General features: G+C 40.1%; 1 protein-coding gene across 1 annotated transcript; it reads right to left on the bottom strand.

Annotated features, from left to right (window-relative positions):
- Positions 1 to 2,612: 2,612 nt before the first annotated feature.
- On the bottom strand, positions 2,613 to 11,104 carry GTF3C6 (general transcription factor IIIC, polypeptide 6, alpha 35kDa). Its single transcript, XM_004674086.2, has 6 exons — positions 11,007 to 11,104; positions 10,608 to 10,688; positions 9,293 to 9,356; positions 9,156 to 9,200; positions 7,523 to 7,636; positions 2,613 to 3,689 (listed from the first exon to the last, which is right to left on the bottom strand). The coding sequence occupies exons 1-6, from the start codon at positions 11,058 to 11,060 to the stop codon at positions 3,409 to 3,411; spliced, it is 639 nt and encodes a 212-aa protein (XP_004674143.1). The 5' UTR covers positions 11,061 to 11,104; the 3' UTR covers positions 2,613 to 3,408.
- Positions 11,105 to 11,567: the final 463 nt, after the last annotated feature.

The following is an 11,567-nucleotide window of genomic DNA, read 5'->3' as shown; positions in this document are numbered from 1 at the left end:
ATATTTACTGTATTAAAGTCCCTTTTCATTAAAGTTTTATGTTTTGTCTTGACGCGGCGGATGGCAGAACCCACTTAGAGCAGGCAGGTTTGGGGGCTTCAGGGGTGTCCCTCTCCCCCTGTCCTCATAACAGATTTGGGGTATTCTATAACATAATGGCCTTAACATACAATTTTCTATGATGTGCCTTAACAACTTGATCCTACTCGGCAGAATGTCATTAATGATAAATTGAACTTACAGTGTCAATAGTAGTAGTGTGACAGCTACAAGAGAGATTGTGTTTCCAAAACTAATTTGTAAGTAATTCTGGTTGGTAAGGAAGATCTGTGGTAGAGAAAGTCTCAGAAGTTCTAGTCTTACAAAATATTCTATAGTTGGAACATAAGATTTTACTAAATTCTAAACACAGAAATAGGTTTAAAAATTAAAAACCATGGGCCCTCCCTGGTGGCGCAGCGGGTTAAAGCACAGCACTAAGAAGCTAAAGCCACTTCAGCTTGAGTTGGATCCCTACCTGTCCCAGAGGTGACCACATGGCGTGGCAGACCTCTCCTGACCCACCCGCTGCTCCCCTCAGCAGTGTACTTCGTAGATCTGCCTGTTCTGCTCCCCACTCTGTCTCTGGTGAACCCTCTCACCCTCCACATCTCTGGCCTGTACCCCAGTTCTGTATGAATAAATAAATAAAATATAAGAAAAAAAAAATTAAAAACCATGATGCTCTCTTCAGAACTTTATTTTCCTCAACACATCAAGTCTAAATCTGTTTTCATTTGCAAAATTACAAATCTCAAGAATCTTCCAACCTATACTCTTCTGTATTTTTCATGTTTTCTAAAATGCATCATGCAGCAGTTAGGACTAGGTGGCTATTTCAGAGTGACCTGAAACAAGAAGTTATTCCTCTTACATAGAAGTGGGCAGCAGCAATGCGTGAATAGCAGCAGTCGTCACAGGTTTGGAAAGACATCCACACTCACAGGACCCAATGTGTCTTATGCGACCCAACTTGGCACTAAATCTCCCTTTTTGTTTTTTTAATCTCCTTATTTCTACAGAAAAGGGAACAGCAGCCCAAAGTTTTCTTGAGCAGAAGTCTCTATTTCAGCCTCCCACATATCACTGCAAGGCTAAAGGAGTAAGATCACCAGCGCAGATGAAGAAGCCATTTTAGCTTAACAGCTTCATGCATCTGAAAAACCAGTGTCTCCTGAAACAGCCCATGAGTGTAGCTTCTAGAGATCTTTGCAGTAATAAACACAACATTCAAATGCCCAAAGGTAATGTTTTTTTAGTAGCCATTTATAATTCCTTATCCAGATAGTTTACCAGAAAGGGATCATTTCTAATCATAGCTGACATTTTATTAACACTTTATGTACAGCAGTCCAAGAAAACATTCAATATCAGGATCCAATCTTCTATATCTTATTTCTCTGCCACTCATGGTTTCTATTTCCAAGGCTATTTTATTGTTTAAGAAGCCTGCTGGACTCTAGCCACTGCATGTATGTTCCAGCAGGAAGAAAGAAAGAGCTGGTCCATTCCTCTTTTAAGTCTTAAAAGTTTAAGGAAACCTCCCAGAAGCATCCAATGTGTTACACTTACAATTTCATGTAACTGACCAAAATTTTGTCAGTCACGTCTGTACACCAGGAAAGAAAGACTTACTGCTAATCTAAATAAATCCTGGAATTCTGTTAAAAGGAAAAAAGAAGAGAGAGTGAGACAGGTGTCTGGCACTCTCTCCTATACATACATATTATGGGGAAAATAAGCTTTTTATTAATCAAAAGCTGAGACTAAAAAAATGATATAAAAATTGGGATATGTATGTACTCATGATTTAAGATATACTACTAGTCAGCATAAGCTGTTTTCCAACTAAAAGTTGTTAAGACTTATTGAGAGAAAACTATTTATCCTAGAATGTTAGTTCCTTAATTTGTTACAATAGTTATTATCTCTTAACAGTTGTGAGATACAATTAATATGAGGTGGATTTTAAATATCTTTGTACCAGGTGAAACCATATGAAAGTGCAGTAGTAGTCAAACACAAATACTGCCAGTTTCATATAGTTCACCCTATACCAAAGTATCAACGTCTATGAATAATTTACTTTAAAATATATAAACTAGACTGGATCTAAAATAATGCTGTAACAGAATGACTGTTACAACTAAAATCCAGTAATTCTTTTCAACTGGAATAGGGATGGAATTAAAGTTGGAATATCAAAAAAGAACAGTATCTTTATCCTTAAGCATTTCCAAACTATTTCGATTTCTAGATATAATAGTGTTGACTGAAAAATGGCCCTCCAAAGATTTCATGCTCTAATACTCAGTTTTATGTCTGTTAATGATAAAATACATAGTAAAAGGAACTCTGGGCCCTCCCTGGTGGCGCAGCAGGTTAAAGCACAGCACTAAGAAGCTAAAGCCACTTCAGCATGAGTTCGATCCCCGCCTGCCCCCGGAGGTGACCACATGGCGTGGCAGACCTCTCCAGACCCGCCCGCTGCTCCCCTCAGCAGTGTACTTTGTTGATCTGTCTGCTCTGCTCCCCACTCTATTCCTGGTGAATCCTCTCACCACCCCTGCACCTCTGGCTTGTACCCCAGTTCTGTATGCATAAATAAATAAATCTTTAAAAAAAAAAAAAAGGAACTCTGCAGATGGAATTAAGGTTACAGACCTCAAATAAGGAGATCATCCATATAGGCCCACTGTAATCACATGGACCTTTAAAAGTAGAAGACAAAGGGCTGATCAGAGGATAAAGGAAGTAGCAGAAGAGGCTCAAAAAGAGGGATTTGACTATTAATGGCTTTGAAGAGAAGAGAATCACAAGTTAAGGAATGCAAATAGCTGCTAGATGCTAAGTTGACAGCAAGGAAATGGGACCTTGACCCTTCAATTGCAAGAAATTTAATTCTGCCAGTAAGTAAATGAACAAAGAAAAAAAGTCCCCCATTCCACTCCCAGCCTCCACGAAGAACAAAGTCTTGCCAACAACCTTGATTTTAGGTCAAGTGAGACCCATGTCAGATGGCTGACCTGCAAAACTACAAGAATATAAACTTGTGTTGTTTATGTCACTAAGTCTGTGGTGATTTGTGTATATGGCAATAGAAAACAGATACTTACCTTAGTAAAGCCTCCAGTTTAAAGAATTCATCAAAGAAGGATCCCTATAATCATTTAAATCATATTTTTAAAATTTCAATTCATATCTGGCTCTTTATGATCCTGGTATATTAAGTTGGGCTATCACTGGGGAATGTGTATATAGTCAACAAAAAATAATAGTGAACAACTGAAAGTTATAGTCATTTTATACAAAAATTCTAAAAATAAAAATTTCATGGTTTTGAGAAACATTATCACCTAGGCGTGATTTCTAGGCAGTATCCTGAGATTCCATAAAAACAGAACCTTCTACCTCAGAAGTATTAGCAGTAAGAGGACCAGAATCATCCAATTCCAAGTGTGGTGATTTCTCTTGTTCAGAACTTAGATTTAAATTATCTTTCATTTGTATCTCTTGCTCTTCCAATTCTAACGATTTATCTGGGGCTGAAGCTACAGCTTCTTCATCTTCATTTTCATGCAGAAAGCTACAAATCATATTGGGTCTATAGGAGAAATCATTGTCCTTGATCTGTAGCCACTCCACACCACCTAATTGGGAAGGATGAGAAGGAGGATAAATCAAGAAGCATGAAAAAGGAATTTCAGGGGGCTCCCACTGGCACAACGGGTTAAAGGGCAGCACTGTGAAGCTTGCTGCAGCCACTTCAGCGCAAGTTTGATTCCCTGCCAGGGAGGTGACCCACATAGTGTGGTAGAACTCTCCTGACCCGCCCGCTGCTCCCCTCAGCAGTGTACTTAGTCAATCTGCCTGTTCTGTTCCCTGCTCTGTCTCTGGTGAATTCGTTCACCATTTCTGCACCTCTGGCCTGTACATCAGTTCTGTATGCATAAATAAGTCTTAAAAAAAAAAAAGGAGTTTATTTTTCTCTTTTTCTTTAAGAATTTTCATCCCATGAATACATGCCAAAATAATATCCCAATATAAAGTAGCTAAATAATCATATAATTTCCATCTTAGAAGGAGACCTTGGAATGTCTATAGGGCATTTATCACCAAAATCACTAAACTACAACTTCCGTTACTATGCCAAGTAACTGAGTTCAATTTACAATTTATTCTGAGAGTTAATTTGAGCTCTCACTGCCTTAAAGAAAATTTTGTCCTTTGCTACAATTTTCTCTTTATCCACTCAATTTAAGGGCCTCCCTGGTGGTGCAGGGGTTGAAAACATAGTGCGATCAGGCTATCACCAATCACTGCAGCATGAGTTTCATCCCAGGCCAGGGAGCTAGAACACCTAGTGCGGCAGACCTCTCCTGTCTCACACACTGCTCCCCTCAGCAGTGTATTTCAGTGGATCCACCTGTTCTGCTCCCCATGTTGTCTCTGGTGAATCCACTTACACCGAACCCCCCACCTCTGGCCTGTACCCCAGTTCTTGTATGCATAAATAAACCTTTAAAAAAATATAATTTGCATGCACAAATCTTTTTCTAAGTCAATACTTCTCTGTCATTTTGAGTCTGAGCATCCATTTATGAAATAAGATACCTCTCAAAATTAAATTAGAAAAAAATTTTGTTCCTTAACCCCATATTCAAGAATTGCTCCAATAATGCTAGTCATTTTTTCTTTTTTCCTTATTACAACCTTCCAGCCAAATATTTTCAATGCATTCTTATTACTTTCTAGCAATGAGCCCCACAGCAAGCCCACGCTGTTTGTCTCTAAGATACCCCACAAGGTATCTCTAAGATACCCCAACCTATCCTTCCACCCTGTTCACATATCCATATGCTATTGTTTAAATCTTATGCAGCTATTTGTTAAAACATCCTCATCGCTGCTCCCATGTCTTCTCCTATTATTCTTAGTCTCTATCAAAAATTACTTAGTCCTTTTCCCTTCCAGTGCCACTTCAACTAGTGACTTTCATATTATTTTCCTGCAGTAGCATTCATTATTCTCCCTGGTTTAAACCCTTGAAGTCATCATTATTATGTAGCTTTAACAAATATTTAAAGTAAAGTTGAATGAAATGAGTACTGAGTCACACCCATCTTTGTTTCAATTTAATTCAGAATGCTAATTCCTAGAAAGTAAGGACCACATGCGTGGTAGCCAGCCTCCAAAATGGTCCCCACAACAATTCTCACTTGCCTGATAGTTATGCCCCTACGTTGTACCATTTCTGAGTGGGATATTGCAGAAATGACTAAATGAAAATTCTAAGGCTAGTTCAGAAAAGGCACCATGTTTCTACCTTATTCTCATGAATCACTTGATTTGGAAGAAACCAGCTTCCATGTCAGGAGAGCACTTATCTGATACTATGAAGAGGCAAGGAAGTAAGTCTTGTTAACAACCAGCACAAACTGATTGTTTTTAGCTTTTTTTGGGGGGTGGGGGTACCAAGTTTAGGGGTAATTTTTTATGCAGTAATAGATAACTAATACAGGTTTGAATACTTAGTTACTGATTTTAAAAAAAGATTTCCAGGCCCTCCCTGGTGGCGCAGCGGGTTAAAGCACAGCACTGAGAATCTGAAGCCACTTCCGCATGAGTTCGATTCCCGCCTGCCGCCTGCCCCGGAGGAGACCACATGGCGTGGCAGACCTCTCCTGACCCGCCCGCTGCTCCCCTCAGCAGTGTACTTCGTCAATCTGCCTGTTCTGCTCCCCACTCTGTCTCTGGTGAAGCCTCTCACCGTCCCTGAGCCTCTGGCCTGTACCCCAGTTCTGTATGAATAAATGGATAAATCTTTAAAAAAAAAAAAAAAAGATTTCCAGATTACTAATGACTACAAAGTAAATACTGCAACTTCCTTTAGCAGTATCTTAATTAACTAAATTTGTGACTTCTTGAAACTACCTTTCAAGTTCATTCTAGAACTTTTAAGTACCTCCTTCCTGTGTTATTATTTTAAATTAGGCTTTATTTTTTTAAAGATTTACTTTTATTTATTTATGCATACAGGCACTGGGGTGTAGGCCAGAAGTGTGAGGGATGAGAGGATTCACTGGAGACAGAGTGAGGAGCAGAACAGGAAGATCTATTGAACACACTACTGAGGAGAACAGCAGGCAAGACAAGAGAGATCTCCAATGCCATATTAGGGAGGGTAGCTCCCTGGCCAGAGACTGAATTCATGCTTCAATGGCTGGTGACAGCCTGATAGCACTGAGACTTAAACCCCTATTTACCAGGGAGGCCCCATTCTTCCTATTATTTTAAAGTGTCAAAAAAGGGGAAAGTTTTGGGACACACACTGATAAATGCAATGATCTGTTATGCAGCTATTGGAGCTGGTGTAACTAATTTCTATTAGTATACCTTCAACTGCTTATTTCTTAAAATAAATCTATCAAGCCATAATACGTATCACTAGTTATTAGCTATCATTAGTTAGCCATGAATACTTATCACTACTTATTACTATTTATTAGAATTTCAATATGTCTTTGAGCTTGAGCTTTTAAAACATAAGGTGATTATCTGTTCATTTCTCCACTGAACAGACGATCTGCTCTTCTGCACACGTGCCTTCCATGGGCAGAAGGAGCAGTGGTGTAAAGTCTCAGTCTGTAAGGTATAGCAGAGATGGTTAAATGGATACTAATTAAGAATTCGACTCAGGATTACCAACTATAGTCTTAGAGTCATTTCACCACATATACAGCAAGCTTCTCTGCGGTAAGCTTCTCAGGAAGGTTGTGGCAACGACCAGAAGTTCCCAAAAAATCATCTGGCTTGGAAATCCAGAACTACTATCACTATGTCTTCTGTATGATAAGAAAGTTCTTATTTTTTTTAAAAAAAAGGACTGCTGAATGCCCTACAAGTTGGAAATCTTATCAAGTTTCTTGACCAACTCCTTATCAGGTGTTATGTCCAATGCAAAGCAGGTAAAGATTTCTGATTTCATGTTTCAGTGTCCTCTGCTATATTAAAGTTCAAATGATTTTTAAATTTGTTTGGTACTTTCCATGGAGCAGCTTAATCTTACGTATTTAACATTACATGTAAGTATTACTACAGAGGCCTCCCAGATGGCACAGGGGTTAAAGTCTCAGCACTGTCAAACTAAGGCCAGCCATAATTGCATGAGTTTGATCCCCAGCTAGGGCACAGACCTAAGGCGCAACAGACCTCTCCTGTCTCACCCACTGCTCCCCTCAGCAGTATATTTCAGTAGATCCACTTGTTCTTCTCCCCATTTGGTCTCTGGTGAATCCACTCACCCCTAGCACCTCTGGCCTTCACTCCAGTTCTTGTATGTATAAAATAAGTAAAATAAATCTTTAAAAAAAAAAAAAAAAACGATTACTGCAAAGTACAGGAATGTCCTGGCAGAAATGTTATTATTGTCAAAGCTAATATTACATCACCTAGTTTTATTAGGGAATTTAAGTGAACTAACCTATATTTTCTTCTCCTTCCTTCTTTTCTGTCAGTAGTGTTCTTGTCATGCTGAGCTTCTTCATTGTATGACATTTATACTTCAGCACTGTTTTATTATTGCCTTCTGCATCCACTAGAATATAAAATGAATTCAATTATTATATTGTTTAATTTCACAAAATAACCATGTTCAGTCTCAATAATTCTAGTTTAGGGAGTTAAGCAACTTTCTGTCAGGGTAAATTCAAGACCGACCTTATCACTTTTAGTTGCTACAGGAACAAATAAAGACAAATAAAAATCTTAACAACTTAAGGCACAACAAAAAAAGTAAATATCTTTTGGAGATAGAAATACAAAGGTATGAGTGACTAAAATGATAGGCCTATAGGCTCTAGCACTGAATTAGAACTAGGGCCAAGAATTTGGCCTTAAAGAGTAATGAAGTCTAAAATCTACCTTCAAAATGAAGGATCAAAGTCAGACATTACTTGAAGCCAAAAATGGGCACATTGCCAATCATGAATGGAAGCTGCATAGGTAACTACCAACCTGCTGCCTGGGGTTACAGCTTTATAGAAAATACAGGCACAGGCAAGGGATGACTCTCTGAGTTAAGGATGTGAAACACACTGTAGACTCCTCTCCCCTGGTACTTGAAATGTAACCGACATTACACTTTGAAAAAGCAACACAGAGATATTTATTAAGTTGAATTACATGGCAAAACTGGTAAATCACATGACTGAACCTAGTAGTAAGGTTGGAGACACACTCACAATCTAGCAATTCCATTTCTATGTATATACCGAAGGTGACCACATGGTATGGCAGACCTCTCCTGACCCTCCCCGCTCCCCTCAGCAGTGTAATTCATCAGTCAGCCTGTTCTGCTCCCCACTCTTGTCTCTGGTGAATCCTCTCAGCGCCCCTACACCTCTGGCCTATACCCCAGTTCTGTATGCATAAATAAATAAATCTTTAAAAAAAAAAGAATATATGGGCTCTAGAGCAAACACCAAAGGTTGAATCCTCGCTCTTCCACTTACCTAATGTATGACCTTGATGTTACTACTATTCACCTCTCTGTGCCTGAGTGTTTCCAAATATAAAATAATAATGTTATCTAAAACTGTTGTAGTAAGGATACTAAATGAGTACAAGTAACATTTTGAACAGTGTCAGACATATATAAGGCACTCAGTAAAAATCTGGAGTAATGGTTATTAGTAAATGGCAATTGTCCAGTAAAACGAGAATAATATGTAATACAGTCACACCTAGAACACTAGTAACAGGGAAAATCAGCTAGGATTATATCAACAGATACAAATCTCAAAACATCTCTAAAAAACAAGTCTGAAAATCTACAAACAATGTTATTATTTGTGGAAACATACATATGCAATATAAAATCAGATATAGGGGAAACACTAAATTCTGGAGAGGGATTACCTCTTTGAAGATTGAAAGAGAGGTTAAGTTTGGAGTAGGATATACACAGAACTTCAAATGTATCTAGAATGATTTTTGATATCTGACACAATGAAAGGATTTGATAAACCTAGACAATCAGATGTTTACTATTCACTGTACATGTATGTTTGAAAGATTTCATAGTAAAGAGTTGGGTTAGTATAGCAATCACTCACCATGTTCAATGTTTTCTTCAAATATAACACAGGTCCCAAGAGTATCTGCAAGAAAATGTGAAGTCAACTTGTTCAAAAATACTGAATGACTTTCTCTGAGAATCCTATTTTAAAAGGAGTTTCATCTGACATCCTACCTTCATACTCCCCAGCAAAGACATAGCTGTCCACTTGCAGAATAGGCCTCTCAGTATCGATACCCTACAACAGAATGTAGGATCATTAAAAAAAATCACTTAAAAAAGTTTTCTTGGCCCTCCCTGGTGGCGCAGCAGGTTAAAGCACAGCACTTAGAAGCTAAAGCCACTTCCTCATGAGTTCCATCCCCGCCTGCCCCAAAGGTGACCACATGGCGTGGCAGACCTCTCCTGACCCGCCCGCTGCTCCCCTCAGCAGTGTACTTCGCCAATCTGCCTGTACTGCTCCCCACTCTGTCTCTGGTGAATCCTCTCACCTCCACATCTCTGGCCTGTACCCCAGTTCTGTATGAATAAATAAATAAATCTTAAAAAAAAAAAAGTTTTCTTTATGTAACCTTGCTACCAAGAGGTTTACTCTCCAAAACTAGAAGACCTCTAGAGTGGTTTTCTAGCAATTATAAGGTAAACTTAAAACTTCTCTGATCACAGCCACTATACAACCTGAAGATTACTTAGTTCTTACCCCACTAACAAGTTTTATTTATTGCAATTAACATCCTCTTCCTTTTAAGACAAGAACTGGGCATTGTATCTACAACAGCTCTAACAGTTTAAAATGATAAATCAGGTGGTAACTCATACGATAGTTAAAATCAAAAGCACAGTGTGAGGGCTCTGGAATTACTAGTTGTCTTCCCCATAGTTTAACCTCAGTTTGCACATCTGATTTCTCCTCCTTCACTTTGTGTTTCTCTTCCACCCCGGCTTTCAGGATGTATGTGTGTGTGTGTGTTTTCAAAATATGCCAACCTGGGGGCCTCCCTGGTGTACAAGGGGTTAAGTCTCAGCACTAATGAAGCTATCAATAACTACTGCAGTAGGAGGTCCATCCAGGCCAGGGAGCTGACCCAGGTGCAGCAGACCTCTCTGGTCAGCCTACAGCTCCCCTCAGCAGTGTATTTCAGTGGATCTGCTTGTCCTGCTCCCCACTCTACCTCTGGTGAATCCTTTCACCTCCCCCACCCCCTTCCCCTGCTCTTGTATGCATCAACAAAAAAAAAAAAAATTTTTTTAAATACCGCATTGTTCAATAAAATAACACCTCCTCCAAATCTAAATTTCTCTCCAATTAGCCACTCAGATACTCAAGCAGAGTTTGGCATTAATCCCATGGTCCTCTTGTCTATGAAGATCCTTAGAGTTCACTGCTTTGTAATGAGAAGATAACCAGTCTCTGAGAGCAGCTATTTCCCCCTTTATTCGTGTATTTAAAAAAACTGCAACAATCCCCCAATAATTCTAGACGACTCACCAAAACCTTGCATTTATTTTCACATTTTGAAAGAAAATCTGAATCAATAATTCCTGACAATTCCACCAGAACCAACTGCTCCTGGAAGAAGAAATTGTAACAGGAAAAGCAATTAAGACAAGTAAAAAATTCCCCATTGTATTGAATCCACCTTTGTGGAAATCGGGCCCTGCTTTCAAGAGGAGGAAGCCAGAGACATTACCAACCGTAACCTCCTCGCTACCGCCTGGCAATCAAGGCTGAGGCTACCGCTCCCTGGCTCCGCGCGCCCGAATCGCGTAGCCGTCCGCGGGCTCTCCTCCCCTCCCTCCCGCCGCATCCCGGATTCTCTTTCCCACACACAGCCGGCAAGGCCATCCACGCTACCGCCGCACCAGCTTTTGGCTTAGCACTCACTACCTCCTCTTCTTCTCCTTCCTCGTCCTGCCGATTCTGCTCCCCGGCAGTCGCCATGATTTCCCCACCTCCTCGCGATGCCCAGGCACAAGCCACGCCCAGCCTCGGGAGCCATCTTAACTACGGGCAACAGCTCGGCGGGTCTAGCCTCGGAAGCCGATTCTGCCCGCATGCAAGATGGCCGCTCCGGTGCCTACGTGGAGATCCACACGCTGCAGCTCCTTGTTCTTGCTGAGAGCAGGCTTGGGGTCAGCCAGAGAGGTTCGGCCACCTAGGGATGGATTCCGCCTACCCCATCCCTGTGGGAAGAGAACACTGACGAGAGAGAGAGAGGGTGTAGGAAAAGAACTGGAGAGACCTCACCCCTTTGGACGTTTGGAAGAAATTCTTAATAGTGTTCGCTTTGGCAGCACATACACTAAAGTTGGAACAATACGAGAAGATTAATATGGCCTCAGCAAGGATGACATGCAAATTCGTGAAGCTTTCATATTAAAAAAAAAAAATCCTAGTAACCGTGAACACTGATACTTAGTCTTAGCCCCAAGCACAGCCAAATTAAGG

Source organism: Condylura cristata, unplaced genomic scaffold (genome assembly GCF_000260355.1).
Source record: "Condylura cristata isolate star-nosed mole 26May11 unplaced genomic scaffold, ConCri1.0 scaffold00001, whole genome shotgun sequence".
NCBI lineage: Eukaryota > Metazoa > Chordata > Mammalia > Eulipotyphla > Talpidae > Condylura > Condylura cristata.
This window is presented reverse-complemented; position numbering and strand designations above follow the sequence as displayed.